This window comes from Clinocottus analis, unplaced genomic scaffold (genome assembly GCF_023055335.1).
Source record: "Clinocottus analis isolate CAN_PGR_092001 unplaced genomic scaffold, fCliAna1.0.p SCAF_21, whole genome shotgun sequence".
Lineage (NCBI taxonomy): Eukaryota > Metazoa > Chordata > Actinopteri > Perciformes > Cottidae > Clinocottus > Clinocottus analis.
The window spans coordinates 8040280-8061274 of NW_027175943.1; the positions used below are offsets into that span (position 1 = coordinate 8040280).

General features: G+C 41.7%; 1 protein-coding gene across 4 annotated transcripts in view; it reads right to left on the reverse strand.

Annotated features, from left to right (window-relative positions):
* The window catches only part of kcnip4a (potassium voltage-gated channel interacting protein 4a), a 110352-nt gene extending 91287 nt beyond the window's left edge, over nt 1-19065 (reverse strand). For 2 of the 4 annotated variants that reach the window (XM_068587321.1, XM_068587316.1), the window contains exon 1: nt 18925-19065. In XM_068587321.1, the coding sequence (XP_068443422.1) occupies nt 18925-18985 (61 nt within the window). In that variant the 5' untranslated portion in view covers nt 18986-19065. Of the gene's footprint in view, nt 1-5160; nt 5313-6039; nt 6203-18924 lie in introns of all 4 variants that reach the window. The other 2 variants (XM_068587318.1, XM_068587317.1) reach the window with 2 other exon arrangements.
* Between the last annotated feature and the right edge of the window lie 1930 nt (nt 19066-20995).

Sequence of the window (20995 nt, forward strand, 5' to 3'; positions counted from 1 at the left end):
TAGGTTACCGGCAAACGGCTGTGTCACCGGCAGACAAGGGGACAAAGGAGGACGGGTGAGGAAAAGACGGTGGCCAGGGATGCAGAAGGAGTTGATGATTAATCACATTCACAGCCTCTCACCAACTTTTCCGAAACTAATGTTGAAGTCTATAACTGGATGAGGAACCTTTAATGCTCCATGGAGTCTTTTCTGCTCAATTTAACAGGGAAGAGATCAGATACTCAGCCGCTGAGTGTCACATTTTCTAACTTCTACTTTCCATCATTGATTAATCTGTTAATCTTATATTTCTAAGTGATTTTGTTTAAAACAAATGAGGAAAAAAGAAAACTGTCAAGGTGACAAATTAAACTATTAAAACCCAAAGATATTTTTGGTAATGTACGTGTAAGACAATCTCACCACATGGTTCATTTAGAAGCTGTTCTGGAGCTTTCGGTCACATAACGTGATCTTCATCTGTATATACCCAGTAATGGAACTGTTCATGGCTAAATCAGTCCATATGCTTACGAAAGGCCTTCTATCAGAAACTAAGAGTTACCAAACCTGTGGAAAGAAAAACACACCTGCATGTGGCCATGAATGCATGATTAATGCCATGAAGAAGGAGTTCCTGATATAGCTTGAACAAAAGGACCCGGCTTGGTTACAGCGCGCGGTCACGTGTTGAAGCGTCTCATTTAGCTGGATCCAATTGACAGGATGGAGTGTGAGTGTCATTGTCTGTCAACAGTCTACTTCACGGTGTTTCACAAACACCATGGTTTGCCGGGGGTCGCCTATTCTCAGACTAATCCCCGGCGGTTAACTGCTAATCCCTGTTTATCAACAGAGGGGCGCAGGTCATAGCCAAGTCTGGGAAAGCGAACGCCAGGCTCACTGTTGTGTGACATAATGGAAAGTGTGTTCCTCGAATCATGTGTCCTTCGGCATGGTGATATTTGAGCCGTTTATAGAATTGTTGTGGAGCGTATTAACTGGACTGCACAATGACCAACAGGAGATGTCTCAAGCAGTGATGATTATAAACTTCTTTTCTGCACTACAATACATGAATTTAAAGACAGATTAAAACAAATACACTTATAGCCAGAGTGGATTGAGGGTAACAGAAATAAAAAACATTGTATCCAACAGAATATAATTAACCTGCTATTACATTCGAGGCTATGCAAAATATAATATGCACGAAGATGTGAAACACACGGGCGACTGCATTTCTAAAGAATTGCCCCCATCATCGCTGATCCCATTAGTTGTGAACAACAGGCACTATTTTCTTCCCGGCTGTCACAGGTACTAGCTAGGGCTATGAATAAGATTAATGCCAGGGAAAGGTACAACTGTTGGAACCGTCTCCCTCGTTCTCCCGTAACCATTTTCACAACATATGAATCAAATGAATGACAACAGTGAGACATGTCTGCGTCTGAGCCAGCCAGCAGTCCCAGAGCAATCTCTCTTCTTCCTCTTTCCTCAGATCCCAGATGCCGCATGCTGCCTCAACTTCCCCTTTAATCCATCATTGCCTTTTTCCATTTCCACCTCAGATCTACAGAGGCCTGAACTCTTGACCAAGTGGGAAAATAGATTAAAAGGAAAAGTGCGTTGCTTTACAGCAAAGCAGACATGTGACCTAAAACGACAGACCAACTTGTGATTACTCATTGAAAAAAAAAGAAAAAAAAAAGGATCCTGCTCACATCGCACTGGGGAGAACTGCACTCATCAAGGACACACACCCCAGGACTCTCTTAATGATCTTGAACATTATCTCCAAAATGGAGCATCATGGTGATTAGCGTCATTTCTCAAGGTTTAAGGGTCCTTTTAGCAGCACTTCTTATCATGGGATATGGTATCCCGCTGCCAACAAACTTGCAGCAATTTAACTCAAATCACTCAGGGGGAAGCGGCGGGATGTAGAAGTTATCAAATACATCTCCATGTGTGTAGGATTCAAAACGGCCAAAGGGGTTATAGTCTGACAAAGAAAAGCGATTGAGGAACACATGCAGGGTTGAATTTAAAACTTAATGAGGGAACATTAAAGTTAACTTGGCCAAAACAGAAAGTAAATAGCTTTTCATGCCATTTCTGTGCTTTTTGAAGGACACGTCCCTGAAAGGCAGTCTCAAGGTAGTGGGAAGGTGGACTGGCTAAGGTGGGAATGAAATGACACTGCACGGATTTTCCATTGAGCTTCATGTTCGTTTGGAATAAAAAATAATGAAATACAGACTCCGATCAACAAACAACGTCGACCAAGCAACAAAGTAATCAAATAGCTCTCTCTTACGTCTTCAGCAGGAAATACTAATGTTCATATTGCAAGAAGAGAGAAATAAAATAAAGTTGGCAAATCCCACGATTGATAGTTGCTGCTGATGAACACTGATATGCTCAGTCCTAAATGTTCAAGTCATAAAGCAGAATGTGAGTTGCCCATCCATCAGCAAGAGGCGCATCGTAGCATCAGTGGGTGCATTCGAGGCCACTGAATAGCTACTGCAGTGCAGACGTTCACAGAATTTATGTCAGTATCGCTTTCAGAATGATAAAAGGACACGTGATGTGTTGTCATGCGGGGATGTTTTATTGGATTATATTGGACTGCACTGGTGTCAATACTGTATGTGAGGCAGGTTAACGGCTGCAGTGTGTAATATTGTCATTACCAAATAAAACTGATCACTTTAACTAACTTTATATTTATAATCGGAACAATAAAATAAGGCACGAGTAATAAACTGCTCTGAATGCAGGAAATGATGTACATCGTTGTGATAATCATTAATATGTTCTGTAGCCTGCTGCCCTCTCCTGGCAGGAAAGATGAGGTACAGTGAAGGGTTTCGACCGTGTGTGTGTGTGCATATATATATATATATATATATATATATATATATATATATATATATATATATATATATATATATATATATATATATATATATATATATATATATATATATATATGTAGAGAGCATGGATTTGTAACATGGAGCGGGCATCTGTTCTGTGGGCACACCATGGGGCTTGTGTATTTCTAGAAACACCTTTAGTAAGCTAGCTCTTTTCATCCGGAGGGTACTATCGCCACCTGGAAGGTTTACAGTGTGATCATACGCATGCTGGGAGGTTATTCTGGGTAACACATTGAATAATATTATTAGTTTGTGACGCCATCTAATGACGAGAACACCTCCGGACCAACATATGCTGGAAGAGGAGGCTGCAAAAACATTGTTGCTGTTAAATTATTATTGCAGTACTGTTTTCATTTTTGCTCTGTAGATTCATGGTTTTTATAAAAGTGGAATTCTTTACTGAAAGCAGTGCTCAGCAGTTTGGCAGGTGAAAGTTTAATGTAATACCGAACTGAAAAGGTCATAAACTCTTATGCTGCAATGCTATCGTAAGAAGTTATTGACTTTCTTAATACCACTCTGCTTCTGTTTCAGCTACCTGCAGCAGCACAGAGCTGAGGTCCTGGGATGGAGGCAGCATGTTTCCAGTGAAAAAGAAGCAGTGGGAGGAATGAAAATTCGAAAACAAATGCTATGTCAAATTCAAATGTGCCGGACAGAAACACCTGGGTCCCCGTGTGGCTCTAAATGCGGCCGCCAGCTCGCATGTTATATTAGGAATAGCTTCATTGCAACTGTGCAGGTGCACACAAACAGGGAGAGGCTAAACAAAGCTCAGCACAAGCAGAGACTGCACTCAATATGTGATCAAGAAAGTGCACCTGCCCCCATCGACACCGCTGTAAATCAATACAAAATGAGAAAAAGTTTTCTATTTTACGAAGAAAAAAGTTGAGTGTGCAAAATATGGCTTCTGTTATTCATGAAGAACAGCTGTTTTAGAGTCCTCCCATTGTTGTTTTACCCTGCAGGAAAATCTTCATTGCAGATGTCATTTAGTCCCTGCAGGGAAATTCATGACTGTTTAATAGCATTCTAAATATTACCCGAACAACACCCATTTATCTAACAAGTCAAATCAATGCGGAACAACACCTGCCAATTACTAAAAGCTCCAGGTTTATGGTAATGCTTGACGTGTGACTGAGCTGTTACACAACCATGGGAGCTGAGCAGGTGTCACTCTGCTCAACAGCAACAACAACAACAACAGACGAAAAGGAAAGAAACTTTAACTGTGGCCAGATGAACACGATAAAACACTCCAGAAACTGAAAAGGTTTTGACCTCATTGACAATGCTTCAAGAAAAAATAAAGTGCACACCTCTGCAAGACAGAAAAAAAGCCATATTTAAAAGTCTTCCTTTTTCTTGATTTGAAAGAGATTATGTACATAAACACCAAATTAAATATAACATAATAACTATAGCACAAGTGTTTTTTTTTAAAGTCAACATTTAATTGAGTTGACCCGGTCTGCTTTTCATGATTTCCTTATTTAAGAAAAAGGGTTTAATTCAAGTTCTGTTTGTAAACGTGACACAGTAGCTTTGGCCAATGACAACAGAGTGTTCTCCCTGTATTTTACTGCCCAATGTTTCCTGTTCTAGTGGCAAGGAAATGTAGCTATAAATCCTATTTTATGAGGCTATACTCATTGTGACTATATAACCTAAGCAGTAATCAATATTGATCTATGTCCAAAGGGAATGTATTCACTCGAGCTCGCTGGTGCGACTTGTGGTGCAACACGCTCTGATAATTTGTCGCTTCAGTAAAAACATACATTCTGGTGTTGATTTCAAAATGTAGAATGATGCCTTTCAGAGGCATTTGACAGCCTGAGTGGCCTTCTGCTTTTGCTCCATTTCGTCAGAACTAATGAGCTAATGAGTGTATAGTGTTACTGTTAAATCCAATATTAAATACATGTAAGTAGTTTACACACCTTGGTTGTTGCAGTCCTGTTTAAGTGCACACTGTACGGATAATATTTCCCGGACTTAGTTCTGCAGTTCTCCACTTTTCAGGGAAACATTTAGTTTTTTTGCTGCAGGAGCGTTGTATACTTGTAATACATGTAGTAAGTCATAAATACATGCTCGCCTCTACAGTCTTATTTGCCCTTTGAGGTTGACACATTCAGCACATGGATCAAATGAATGAGAGGCACCATGGTGCATGTAGCTGCTACCTGGAGCCATAAATGTGTGGTTTCTGTACCTTCGTGTTTCGGGGAGGCCCAGGTGATGATGCGCCGCACCAGGGAGCAGTTGAACAGGACTTCCTTGGAGAAGCCGTGGTCTTTACGGAAATGCTGAAGGTCCTTCCTCCACTGGGTCCTCTTGTTTGGCGTGCACATGGCTGGAACTGCTCTATTTTTAAATATAGTGTGGCGTTATTTGCAAGTATTTTAACTAAGTGAATTCTGTACAGATGAAGGCCTAATTATTTGGGTACTTCTCAAAGGGCTGCCTGTTTGCAGTGATGACCCCTTCACTGCCTCTGGTAAAAAAAAAAAAAAAACATCTAAACACAAATAGCCGCAAGCCAGCAGCATGCAAAATAAACTGTCAAGTTCAGGCAATACACCTGAGAACATATGCTAATTTGTTGTTGTTTTTTGCCTCCAGTTATGCATGGCCATAATGAATTGCAAGACATTTCAGCATGCCTTTTTGGAGCCGGAGAATGCTTATCTCCTGTGTCCTGAGTGGTTTCAAGGAAGAAATTTATTCAAGCTATTCCAGGAGGATTGATGGTAAAAATAAAAATACCAAGTAAACCATTTTCATGCAAACTGGCCTGCAATCTTTTGCTGACTCACACGAATAGATTGTCAAAGTAAACCAGCAAACTGTGTCCAGATAATCACCGCAGGGTAAAATAAACTTTTATGACGCTGCTAAACAAAGCATGACTCAGCGATACCCTGCCTCCTTCAGTGCTATGGCCAAAAGTTAAAGCATCAACAGAAGCTGCTCAGACTCGAGGACATTTTGAGTTGCGCTTAAATTGCTAATTCATGTCCTTTGATGCACAGAAATTGAGGTCCAGCGCGGGGCTAACTGCTATCAGTTGTTCCTCTGAGCATCAGCTTACCTTGCAGGATAAAGCACGGTGTCTACGCTCTCTCAGCTTCCTCAGTCTGCAAGTGATCCTGAGGTTTCCCCACAAGCACTTTCCCTTTCCTGAGCTGAGCAACAGAGTGTGAACGAGGAGGAGGAGGAGAGGGAGGAAGAAGAGGAGGAGGAGGAGGACTGCTCTGTGAAGCAGAGAGAATGAATGAGTGAGGGAGGGAACTGCTGGAAGACAATGTGGCTTTTACTTCAAGTATTAGTTTTAGTCAAGTATCTGAGGAAGAGGAGAGCATCGAAGATGATGGTTGCTCTGCACTCACACACACACACACAACGGCTGTTTGGGCAACATTCAAGTCAGAATTTAAAAGTTTCATCAAAGTCAAAAAAGGTGTTTGAGTTAAAGTTTCCATCAGCACACTAATATGCTTACTATGGCAATGCTAACATAATGATGGTCACTTTCTTAGCTTAGAGCGTTAGCGTCATTGTTCCCTAATTAGCACGACACTCAAAATACAGTGAAGGCTCATGGGAATGTCTTTAATTTTGCAAGAATTGGAAACATGCTACTAACTGGTGGAAGAGAATCATAATTCATGACCAGTGTTGTCGGGCCTAAAACGATTGCCAGCCCTCATAAGAATAGGCCGCTCCGTGTTGGCAACGTCTTTGTTTGTGCCAGATTGATTTACTACATTTTGGCAGCAACAAAACCAGTTCTCAAAAAGGCCAAAATGAGATATGTAATTAATTATAAAGTGTGGGCATCAAACACAGGCTGATGGTGATTAAATTCTTTCAAAAGGAAAGGAAATAAATACAGCCTCTAAGTATGACAAAGGGAAGAAATTAAAAATATATATCACAGCCACTATAGACTCTACAACAGCAGCGGTTAGAAAGACCAACATACGTGTTAAAAATAACATCTGTGAATCTGTGAATCTGTGAATCTGAAATACCCCAAAAAGCTCCGGGAACAATGTCCTGTACCTAACCTGACCTTCCCTCGGATTCATTTTATCATTTGAATTTACAAGACAGCCATGAAATTCAAATACTTAGTGTTATTACAGATCAAACTGAGCGTTTTTTGCACCTGCTTTATGAATTGCACTTAGTGGTTTGGTTGAAGATAATGCATAACACAGCCATTACAGCTCAACTACCCTGAATGTATTTCCAGTGTTAATGTATTCCAGAAAACTGCCACTGGGTTTTACTGTCAGCATTGCTCAAAGCAATTATTTTACTTATGCTACGACATACAGTACGTGTCACTCATTGACATATAGCATATGCAAATGACTTGTCCCAGACTCCCAGGTCTTCGGTCAAATGGGCTTAAGCTTACATTTAAATGCACACAATATTAATTGCTGTGCAGTGATAGATGGCCATGCTTCAGGGGATACAGCGAAGCTAAATCTCATGGCTTCCCCTGAGATGAGTAAGGCCTATACTGTACGTGAGAAGACAAAACGGGGGCATGGACAGTGCACACGCTTGACAGAAACAGATTGGCCGCGGTGTTACGGTACGATAACGCTTGTGAGGCGAGCACATCCTCAGGTGGGTCCACATCTTGAGGGAGAGGACTTGAAAGAAAGACACGGGTTTACAGTTTTAGCGCAAGCTTAGCGCTAGCAGTGTCCTTAACAGATGCAGCATGCAGGTGTTTTCACCGGAAGACAGAGAGATAGTAACAAGCTGCTTAACATAGTAGAGCCTTTAGCAGCAAAGAAGAAGACCGTTTTGAGTTGGTCTGAGCATCTTAGCACTGTAAACGTGCCGATTATCCACAGGAGAGCCTTTTTCATGGCAGACATTGTTTGTCTTTCAGCACAGATGTAAGACAATACCAACGACGGTATACAGCTCATGAAATGCAGCTAGAAATGTTATTGTTTTCTGCTATAATTTGTCATAATGAAATCGCAGAATGGGCTTTTTTAGAGATACTTTTTTGTAACAGTTACAACAATTGTGAGCACACAGATCATATCCATATCCAACACAATACAACCCTAACCCTAACCCATCCGATCAGTCAGTTACGATTATCTGTCAAGCCAATCCATGAAATACCATCCACATTAGCGGCTGAACGTAGACTTTTTCAAGTGCTATGTGGTTTGGGACTAACAACTGAGCTCGTGAATTCCTCGCACACTTAAATCTACAGACACCTATCGATTACGACAGAAGCAATTTGCTGTAATGTATTCTGAAATCAATTTAGACAGCCAGCTCATGTGGCGTTACGTCATATTACATTGCATTTTATTATATTATAAGTACAGAGTGCATATTTGGCGTCGAGGCTCTGACCTCGTCGCTCCCTGAAGACATACAGCAAGTTCAAAAGCATTCAACAGACGAGCAGCATCCTCCTTGTGATCATGCAAAAACAAAACTATCTCTTCTGATGAATTATTGCAGTGATAAGCAGAAGAGTAAGACCGTCGGCATTCATGGGTTTGAATATAAGCAAATACATATTCAGAATAACACTCAAAGCTGGTTATCTCCTCACAAAGTCACTGTGGCAAACAACCACCAAAAAGAAAATGATGCTCAGCTACTAACAAAGTCATTCACAATCAATACCAGCTCACATACACGAGCAGGCAGCATGGTAACCTCATAGGTTCTAATCTTGGTTAATAAAGGTCGAGGGCGAGCGTGGAGGACCAGGCAGAGCAAAGCAGGGCATGCAGACCAGAGTCAGAGCGTGGCAGGTCCACACTGCAGGCACATGACGATGAGCTGGGTACAAGTCCATGAAAGCAGCTGGATTAACTCTGAATCTAGAATACTGAGTGACCTAGAACAACGACCTGGCGATGATGAGTGGACATAACAACTAGGCTCCATATACTGTTGAGTAGATAGGTTGTAAACCTATCTTGCTGTCCAGGTTGCTGTCCAGCAGCATCAGCAACATCACATGAATCACACTTATTTTGTTTTAATGTTGCACACCACATTAGCAGGTGAGCTCGCTAATTCCCTGTACTTCTCAAGTGTAATATTAATGCTGGAATGTAGTACTTGAGTTAAAATATTAATTTAGGCCGAAATGTAATCAGGTATGCTGTACATGAAAATCTGTCTGTTGTACTTCATGTGTGCATTGTGTGATGCTAATGCAGGATGAAAGAGCTCATCAGCTATTTGCCTTATCTTTTTGTGTTGCAATGTCCTCCTACACTTGTCTATATATCAGTAGGTATGCCACAGCTTTACTCTAAGCATGGGAAGCTCCCAAGTATGACTTATTACCTTGATATTCACAATTTTCTTCTGCCCTGTCAGTCTCTTTTTGAATCGTTTTGCTGAAATGGTATATTTTTGGGAAATATTACAATTAATTGTTCCAACACTATTGCCTCATCCTAGTTTGTCTCAGTGAAAGTTGAAGCACACACACACACACACACACACACACACAAACACACACACACACACACACACACACACACACACACACACACACGTCACAGGTTGGAGCCATAAATCAGAGTGCTCATTATTCTCTGTTGAGAAAGCTTGATACAATCCACTGCTTTCGATGCCATCTTCCCTTCCCAGCTCCAATGTCATGGTGGTCAGAAACCCTGTGGTTCAGTGTTAGCCAGCCAGTTGGTAGTCCCAGCAGGGCCAGACACGAGACGCACTGGGCTATGTGCATCGAGGGCACACACTCTAACACACTTTCCATTCCCAATTTTGCACACACCCACAGCGACCTTGTCCTCCAAAAGTGGTTAAAATTAGCAGAATGCATGAGGGGAAACAGCCCAGTGAATTAAATACACTGCAATGCAGTATTTAAAGATGGGATGGAGGCTCAACGAGGATGTATTAGGAAATCTCGGATCTCTTTGCTTTCTGTTTTTGAGACACGAGATCTCCGTAATGGCGTCCTTGTGGAAACAGTGCTTGTTCCCTTATTTACTTAAGCTGACCTGAAATCGATAGCCATCTCTTGAACTGTGGCACAAGTAATCTGATAGGAAGGAGCACACTGGCTTTGAGAAAGCCCAGATCAGTGTCAGAGTTACAGAAGGAACTGTGTCTATTAGGGAAGCACCGATACCCGGATCGGATATCGTGCACAATAGGGCCGATCTCTTCAATTCATTATATTCTATATTAGGGTTCAAAGGGGCGGAAAGTTTCCGGTAAATTTCCGGAAAATTTCCACAGGAATTTTGGCTCGGGAATTTTGAAAAAAAGAAATGTTCCTAGGTTTTTTGCAGGGAACTTAAATGTAGTTGAGAACAAGGCTATGAACGCCGAGCTCAGCTGGACCCTGAATGCAACGGGTTGGGAACATCGTCTGCAGAAACATAAACATAAAACATTCTGTTGTTTTTGACGTTTTTGTCATCAGTGTTGCGTCTGAATGTTTCAGCCCTTTGGCAAGTGTGAGAGCGCTGAGTTGCGTAGAGGCCAAGAGCGGTATTGCAGACAGATAGCGATTTCAATTATAGCTGCAACATATTGAAAAAAATAACTGAACTAGTTCATTTTTTGGAGCTGTGGACTTAGTTCAAAATTTTGAATTATGGACTATGAACTGAACTACTTCATGTAGAAAGTGAACTTTCCCAACACTGTTTGTCAATAGCATATTGATTACTTGGTAAACTGAAGCCATGTTCATTTTAATACCAAGTTTATTTGTATACAGTTGACTTTTTACAGCAGTGAGAGTCGGACGTATGTATGTCCACACAAAAGTACACCATCACCTTGACCATTCACGGCTTTTGGAATGCCAAAAAAGTCATTTTTAAAAGTTGTATTATAAATGTTTGCATGCATGTCTGCTTATGACAATGTAAATACAGTTAAATTATACCAAAATTTCCTCTTAATTCCTGTTAATTCCCAATAATTCCCGTATATTCCCGTGAAAAGTTTCCAACTTTGAATATTCCCGGAATTTTGCAACCCTATTCTATATACATGTTTTTGAATGTATTTGTTACTGGAAAACAGTGGTGCGCCGTTCGGGCCGACTAATCCTTCTTTGCTGGCCTAAACAGAAGGAGTAGGAGTAAGAGTTCAGGCTGAAACATGAGAAGTTATGATATTTTTAGTTTTTTGCTTGGTTGTAGTTTTTGTAACACTCCATGGCTGAGAAACGGACTTGGTGGCGGATTTACTGACGACGCCTTTTACACGGAGGGTTACAGGCATGTTCTCATCGAGAAGTACCTGTTACTAGAACTGAAACACATCGATAAACTTCACAACCGCGTCGTTTAACTGTTTCTTAACCCAGGTAGAAAATGCACGACCCGCCACTGCTGGAAAGCAATGTTTAATTCAAGCCTGATGTTGCCTCACACAGACAAGAACATCCCGTCCACACAGTGAGGCCTACAGCTCATTCAAACACTGGTATCGGATCAGCCAGCCATCGTATCAGGACTGGAAATGTCAAACCCGTGCATCTCTAGTGTCTATGACTTATTTGCATCACACTACACTGAGAGAATCGTATTTCCTAGTCTGGTTGCATGCAAAGAGTCCTGCAGCCTTAGAATGCAACTTCAAATCACAAGAACCACCAGCTATTGTTCCAAAGGCCAATTGCAAGATTGTCCCACAACACAAAGGAAAAACAGGCTGCAATACCAGCAATCCTGCTGATGCAATCTTGTGTTCAATTATGGCATTTGTTCATTATTATGCTTCAGTTATGTATTAATTACAGCACAAATAAGGCTTCAGCATTTTTTAAATGGGTAATTGACAAAGCTCCCGGGAGAAGGCAACTCAGCATAATGAAAATGAAGCGTGCGGACAGTCGATCAATTCGCATTCTCCTGGTCTCTTTTTCACTTGCTCCCTCTGGTATTATATGTAAGAGCCGGAAAACAAAAAGACATGAAAAGCGCATCAGAAATTCAACACACAGCACATACTGCTAAGATACAGTTGTACGTATAGACACAAGAACACATCTCTGACTCTGAATAAGCACACATAAAGAAAAGGGAAAAAATGAATCTGACACACACACACACCCCCAGAGACAAGCGTCAAACCTTTTACCACTCCCCTGCCCTCTACGAGTGCATTTCGTTTTGAGCCAATGTGTTGGAATGCCTCCATAAATTATTCAGCCGCAGCGCCTGCTATCTGAAGATAACAGTGGCCCTTTATCGGTCAGCGTGTACAGAGACACTGCGCTGGTGACTATACAAGCACCTGGAGGGATTCGGGGCACCTTCTGTGTAAGGATGCGTGTCATTGTGGCAGCGAAGCACACAATGGCACACAGCCCATCAGCAGGTTGATGGTGTAAGGTCACTTTCATTTTCTCAGGAGATGCTCTCAGGGGTTGTTTTTTTTAGTTCATCAAACAAAAGGGCAATTTCCTTTTTGCCGCCGCATGAATAATGTGGACTAAAGATCAGCAAAGTGACCGGCCATACCTATTATTAAGTATTGAGGACAGAGGCAGTTTCTCAGAAAAGAGTAAATATCTCACTTCCGACAAGAAATCCGAATTACGTGTTTGCCAACTGCATCAAAGGAATCATAAAATATGAACTGGTTTGCACTAAACCATGTCCATGTAGAAATATTTAGTCTAATCTAAAAAAAAATAAGCGGATTGGTCGATTATTGTAATTGCCAATCAACAGCAATTATTTGTTAATGTAAGTAATTTTAGCTCATGTACTCTAAATGGACAATATTTTCTTTGTCAATAACATTGACATGCTTTCTGACATGTTGGGCCACAGTAAATTATGATGAAATTGATATGCACAGACTGACATCTGACCTGATTGACACACAAGATATATTCAGCTATGACGGGTAAACAATGTGTGCAGAGGAACTCTCTATAGGCAAAGAAACATGTGAAGAGTTTGTGCTGCCTTACAGCTTAACAACTGGATGAAAAGAGTGCAACGAGGACGGTTCTTCTCTACCGAGGCTTCATTTTCTCTGCAGAACCACTTGGTGTCAGCCTTGCACATTAAACAGATGCCTCGGCTGCCATCCAGCAGGCACATTCCTTCCATGATTTTTTTTTTTTTTTTTTTTAAGGTGAAAGGTTCATTGACATAACAGTGAAAAACATCTCATGATAATTACTTAAGCCACTGTAGATGAGCCTTTTGACGACCGTTGCTATTGTATGCAAACGGCTGTTATACTTCCAATCTATTTAAAGATCTACCATAACTAACACGATGGACTTGGGACGGCATATGCTTTAAGTGTCATAATCTCCCATCAGAACGACATCTATAGTTAGTATTGTGCCGGCTATATTAAGTGCTGGCAGCACCCTGGAGGACATGGACTTCTGGAGTAACTAACGCCCAAAATAACCTCCCCCCCATTGGAATGAGAAGAAAGGCAGACGGACCGTCCAGTTGGCCACTCATGCCAGGCCTGCCTCCACATATGGCCTGTATGATGTTCAGCTCTGACACCATTTCATCAAGGACTCCTTGGAAAGACTCATTCTACGAGACATACGGCTGATTCGTTCATGGTGGTTCCATAACGGTTCAGGTTTTATGGGGCACAGTGAAGAATAAACTTGGTGGGGAGTAAAACTGTTCGTGACATCGTAATGAATTGCTTGTGCTTATTTGTAGAATGGTAATAATTCAAGAAGGTACAGTGACAAAGACAAAGTATCACTAATGTGTGCAGGTACAATTCATATGGCCGAGGATATCTCATCTCAAAATAACAAAACAGGAAAAGATGACGCATAAAAACGCGCTAACAGAACAGAAAAGGAACGGAAAGTTATCACACCTGACCTTTGTATTAAAAAGGGTCACAGGCGGCAACCGTGTTCATTGAACCTGCAACTTTCTGATTGGGGGACAATGACTGTCACATGCAAAACATACACTACCGTTCAAAAGTTTGAAGTCACCCAGACCAATTTTCAGTTTCTTTGCAAGTTCTGGCATGGAATAGCCTTCATCTCTAAGAACAAGAAGAGACTGGCGAGTTTCACTTGAAAGTTCTCTTTTTCTGGCCATTTTGAGAGTTTAATCAAACCCACACATGTGATACTCCAGATACTCAACTCGCTCAAAGGAAGGCCAGTTTAATAGCTTCTCTCACCAGCAGAACTGTTTTCAGCTGTGTAACATAATTGCATTTTTTTTTTTTGCACAATTAGTTTTCTAAGGAGATTAGCAAACACAATGAACCATTAGAACACTGGAGTGATAGTTGCTGGAAATGGGCCTCTACCCACCGATTGAGATATTTCATTAAAAACCAGACGTTTCCACCTAGAATAGTAATTTACCACATCAACAATGTATAGTGTATGTTTCTGATTAATGTAATGTTATCTTCATTTAAAATCAGTGCTTTTCTTCGAAAAATTAAGGACCCCCAAACTTTGTTGTTTGAGAGGATGTTGTTTGAATTACAATAGACACAGAGCAAATCAACTGTCCCATGCTGAACTGTGATAAAATGCCATTGGCTTACTTGACCTAAAAATAGATGGACATTTTTTAGTTACTTAAAGATTCAAAAGGCCAGGGAAAATCTGCCAATTTGTTCCCTTCAAATAATAGTTGAAGGATTTTGCTGTTATTAACACCAAAGACATTGCCCACTGCCTCATCCTATCATCCGAATGAGGCATTAAGATCTCCAGCTGTCTAAATAATAATTTCTAAAACATGATTTAAAAGATTGTCGTGCTTTCCTGGCTGGGGCACAGCCAGTGTGAGCAGGGTCTTTCACAGTTGTTAAGGTTATTATCAGCGGCTCATCACATGAATGGCCCTTGTGTATGGAGCCTCCATGCAAAGCGATGACGCACGTCCCGGCATGACTGCTGGTGGCTGCGACGCCATTGGCAACATCAGAGCCGAGTTCTGTGAAAAACTGTAGTTTGTGCAATGTCAAATCGGCCGCTGGACAATTGGTCAACCTCTAGCACAAACAAAGAAAGACACGTTTGCGAGCTGAGGCAAAGCTTCGCCACCCTGTTGGCGTCGGCTGTTTGGCACGCCATCCAAGAAAGTTAAATGGAGCGAATCTGAGGCGTAAACAGGCCTGAGAGTGGCAAAAAAATAAAACATGAAAGAAGAGACACTTCTTTTTGCCTTCAGCGACCATAAACAAACACCTCACATTGCCGCTGTCCCCACATTTAACGCCACAGCGATGATGCTCCTTCCACGAGTTTCCCTTGTTCGTCGCCAATCAGTCACCCAGTTCATCCATCAGCGTCTTACGCCACCTCTCTGTCCCCCGTGTCCTCGCCTCCTACCATTTTGTTTTCACTTCTCCTTCCTTCATTCTTCTCTGGCCTGAGTCCCGAGGCAGATGGTCCACGCAAGCAGATGCTCTCTCGAAAGGGAAAAACAAAGGCTGGATCCAAAACAAACAAAACCTGCTGGGAGGGTCCCCTGGGGACGGGCAGGGAAGTTTATGGAACAATTAATCCTGGATTTGACCGAGGGCTGTGTTTTTTTTTTTAATTTTAAAATCGACAGGTCTGGAGAGGAAGCACAAAGTTGGTCAGAACGATCTATCAATGACAAAGGCTTCTTTCTGGGCCCCATCTTGATGCTAAGGAGTACAATTAACTCAGCAGTGTGTACGCCATTAAAACCATATGATGTCCCAATCTGACTGTTTAATAAGTCCAACTGTCACATTATAATCTATTTATAGAGTGAAGTGAATTTAAAACTAGGCAAACAGATCTGAAGAAACTGATTTTTTTTTACTCTAAGGCCTTGAAGGAAGTGCAAAGCAAGACTGCATAAAGACACATATTTACCTCTATCATTTTCCCAATAAAAAAATGACTTCTGAACATACTGTCAAACGGCTCTTTTATGAGGCTAAAAATGTCTCGTGAAATTGCCTTTAAATGTCCTTCACACTCTGAAATCACGAGGCCCTGTAATGCATTCTAATTACAAATCAAACAGCGCATCGCCTGCTTTAAAACACAGACAGAACAACTTTCAGATCGTGATCCCCGCCTTCATACTGTCAGAACTGCCCTCTGACGAGCAATCACAGAGCATCCTGCTGTCTGACAGATTTGGAGCACTTTCTTCAAACTGTATCTCTGCCTCACTGTGATCTCAGGACCCCTGGCTGAGAAAAGACACACACACACACACACACCGCATGTGGTCGGCTCTCACCGTCATAAAAGCTCACATCTAAGAACGAACAGTGTACACTATGGTTCCTTCCATGCCTCTGAAAAACAGATGCAAAGCTTTTAGCACAATTATGCACATTATTGAAAAGCATTCTAAACTAAAAAATCTCATGCTAAATTACTTTGCTCCTTATTAGGGTTCCGGCCTAATCTAAGCATAATCATGTCACCAATTGTGTTATTTCAGAAAGGTCCGTTTGGTCCACGTGTAATTTGTGACTTCATTCAAATGCAGATTTGTATCGCGATTGACCTTCTACACCGTTAACTCTTCATTTGATGCTTGCACTTTTCCCGCCGGTGAACTGAAATTGCATCAATCTTAGATTGCCTGTTGACTGACACTAATCTCTAAAGTTGTGTGTTCATTAACTAGTTACGCTGGAGAATGTTATGCATCTAGCAGGCTACACATAAGCCAAAGTAATTAAATGCAAATCGGGTAAATGAAGCATCGGTTCAACAGATACGAGTTGATGCCTCATGGTAACATTTTACCGTTGATGTTCTATTACTTCATGTTGTTTCGCATTGTTCGAGGCCATGAATATACAATATGAAGCATACTTAGCTATGATAATTCATACTGGTACAAAGGAAATGAGGACATTCGTCACAAAAAGTTCTACAACGGACACAGCTCGTTCTCAACAGTTTCAATAGAAAAGACGGAGCTAGCCGTGGTGCTGAAAGCAGCTCATCCGGAACAACAAACCTTGCGGGGCTACATTTCATACATCGCCTTTCTGGAATCGAGGGGTGGGGTAGTAAAGAAGAGAAATGTCGAGGGAAGCCGTTGGCACGCATCGGCAGAAGTCGCAACGGTGATCTGAGAGAGCTCCAAGGCACCGATGCAAAGAATCGCTGCACACAAGGAAGCGGCTCCTGGGAGGATCAACTCATGGCTGGGTGGATGTGGCATTTTTCTTTTTTTGTGTGTGAGATTGTTATGTTTAAAGATTTCCCTGGGGAGGGATCATGATGTGGTGGCCCACTGGGGACAAAGTGGTGGGGTTTTCACAGCGCGGGGAAAGAGAAAAATGATGAAGAGTTCCAGGAGGGGAAAAAAGCAGATTGAGAAAATGTTTTATTGCATTCGTCAGTGACATAATATGGTTTCTCATGGAGGGAAACAAAGATTTAATATATGCTGCAGAGACAAATGCAGTACATATTCCTCACCCACTCCATCAACCTCCTATATTGACCGACTGAAATTCAAGCCCTCTGTCAATGAGAAACTTGGTCAGCCAATTACAGCAAGCAAGGGAGACCGGCTGCGAGAGGCAAAACTAGTGAAACTTTTCAAAATAAGTAAAAATAAAAGTTAGACTCATGATTATTACAATTCTATATGATCAAGATCTGTCCAGCAACATCTAAATAACACAACACCTAGTTTACACTCTGATGCTGCAATGTCCCATAACTGAGACATCAAAGGTAAGACAGTAAGATATATCTTAACTACAACTTTTTAGTTCTTCTGTTCACAAACATTATGAACATTATGTTTACTGCTCTGTACAGTTCTAATACTGGATTCTTCAGCAAAAAAAACATTTGCTTGTAGAGTATTAAGTTTTAAAGGAGCAGCTCATATCCTGACGGTATGACTCAAATCCTTAACAAAGGATAATTAGGAGTCAATTAGGTGTGCAAACAAACATTAACCTCAGCCAGGAATGATGAGCAGCTAACTGCTCTTCTGGCTCTGGGAGCAGCGGTAAGGAGCCTGAGGGAAAACCTATGGACTACGAGTGAGTGATCATTATTCTGGATGCAAGCCAGGTACTGAGGAGGAGGGGAAGGAGGAAGAGTGGGGGGACCCAGTAAGGATTTGTGCTGCTGAATCCATCATGGCTGTTTTTTCCCCGACACAAGGATGCCGCTGTGCCCACATAGACTGTACGCAAATTGAATGATCACAAGATGGTTTAAAAGTTTCCTGCATACAAAGTGTGTGGCTATACAGTGGCAGATCAACATGAACATAAACAAAGCAGTATCTTAATTGGAACATGGGTTTCTTTTTGTGTTAATGCCCCGAGTGTAAAATTATTCAGCAGGAACCGAACTAAATGGAAATTTCTGCTGACCAGCTGGATTTCTAACAAATAGGTGGCCGATGGCAAAATACCATCGACCAACCATGTTTTCATTTCAAGGGAAGGCAAAAGTCCAGAAGACAGTGAGAAAAAAAAACAACACAAACAACGAAAAGACATATGTTGCAGAGCAGAAACATGCAATCGAAACTTTGCAATGAGAAAAATACGCCAGACTCCATAAAAAAAATACATCAATTTAATGTTGCCTTATAGCAAACTCTCACGACAGGGAAACGAGCTGTCAATCACGTGACGTTACGTAACATTTCAACTTTAAAAAAAAAAAAAAAACTGGATTACATTGATAGCTTTAGCATAGACAGCATGAAGGTAAAGAGGACCGTGTGCAGCGCAGGTGAGTGCACACGGTGCTCATTAGGTGGCGGACATGTTTAACCGCCACTTTTATCAAATGTGCTGTTGCAATGACTGCGAGCCGAATAAATGAAGGAGTGGTCCTCTACACGAACACGGAATGAGAAGTGAGACCGAGAAGCAAGACAACGTTAAATTGTAATTGTAAAAAAAAAGGAGTTTAGTCTGGCGTCTCCGTGCAAAGCCGCGAATCACCACATTGTGGTCCTACCAGGTGAAGAGTCAGCGGCATCCACCCGGCCAGAAATGGTCTCCACTCTCTTCCTGTCCATGGCTTTTCTTTGTGACTCGAAATAGCGTCGTTGATTCAGGGGCTTCAACACCGCCGGTACTAGTTGCTGCTCATCGTTCAACTCCCAAGTTTCGCAGTGAGAGAGCGCGCGGGAACGCCGCTCGTGCACACGGTGGACGCCGGGGGCGCGCACAAGTGGGGGAATGTCGGTGGCCGCCTGTGGGTCTCATGTCTGGAAATGGTTGTTTATGTTTACTGGAGAATCTCTCCAGTAAACATGACAAACAAAGTCAATGAGTGTAACATGCTTCCAACTCAACACACGTGAAGATTTGCATAATGATGTATTTCTTTCCGTTATCCTCACCAGTTGAACAGAGCTGAACTTTGACCGGAAAGGCAGCTGGAGCCAATCAGAGCGTCAGGAGGAAACGCATACTTGACTTTGGGTACGTCCCAAGTCTCTTAAGTTTCCTTGCTCCTCGCACCTCGATTGAACCGAAAGTTATCATGTGTAAGTCGCTTTGGATAAAAGCGTCAGCTAAATGAAATGTAATGTAAGATTGACGTTTGTCCCAAAGCCCTTATTCTCCTCTGAGGAGCAAGGCTCGAGGATATTTGACATATTTTCATAGCCTTATTGTATTCTTACCAGTAGCAGCTCAAAACCATATAATTTAGTTATTATTATAAAGTAATGACATTAATATTGAGTTAGTTGAATTAAGTTCAGCCTATTGGTTCGGCCCTGAACTACTGTCCCCATTTCTCATGTGGCCCCTTTGGAAAATGAATTGCTGACACTGAAGTATCTCTTTGTAGGGTTTGTTTGGAATGCCGAGGCTGCATTACACTTTTAGGGTGTGGTGTGTAGCTCAAGGACCACCGGGGGTCTTCAACAGTGTTTTGATCATACGTCTCTCGCCCGTGCCAACCCGTCAACAGTTAGATCATTTGTGTGTCAAGTAGTAAATGGACCCGTACAGCGCTTTTCTAGTCTTCCGACCACTCAAAGTCCACTACACAACATCATTCATCCATTCACAGACTGATGAGAGAAGGTACCACATCAGTTTTATCAACCATGCATACAGGAGCAGCTACTGGAGCAATTTAGGGTTAAGTGTCTTGCTCAAGGACACATCAACATGGGCTAGCAGAGTCAGGGACTGAGTTGGGGAGCTTCCTGGTAAAATGGAAGTCTGCAGACAGACACACACCACTTGGAGGAATTACACACATTCAATGTACCGTGTTCTCTGTCTTCTTTTATCTTGCACAAAAACAAACTGCAATATAAACAACACATCAGCTGTTGGAGAGCACAGTATGTGTGTACACAGGCCAGAAGGAAATATAACAGGTGAACCTGGCTCTCAGCAAGCCAAGTCAACTGTCAGCTATTTTAAAAAGTAGGACACATTTAACACATTTCAAACATGTTTCATGGGAGCAAAGAACGAGAACTTGCAAAGGATTGTTCAACTGTCTCCCAATAATACCACAAAAAGCATAGAATTATCTGTCTCACTGCAAAACACAACGGACCGCTTTAGACACGTCATGAAACAGGAAGTCATTTACTCAGCTGGTATTTTTAGACATTTATTTCTGGAATATACATGAATCACATGCAGCAAATTCACTTACCTGACATGGATTGATGATTCATCAAGATAGGTGCATGTAAACTGCAGTTGGCCTGATGTTTGATACTGTCTTTATGCACTGTAAGCGTAAGCATCTTTCAAGTGGTTAATCAAATCTGAAAACCACTTTGACATTATTATGCAATAAAACTTATCCAGCCCATAAAGCAAGCCGATTTAACTTAAATAGATGCTGATGATAAACGCTACAGCATGGTGCAACGAGCGCGTGGCTTGATGGAGTCAGTGAATTGAATCAGTGACAGCAATGGACTATCTATGTGTATCCATGTGAGCTACTGGTCATAGCAGCAAAAATGTGTATTTAATTCACCAGGTTGTGTATTATTGCTTATGAATTACACTTTTCATTTGTAAGAGCGCGCGGTGAGTTTTGTTTT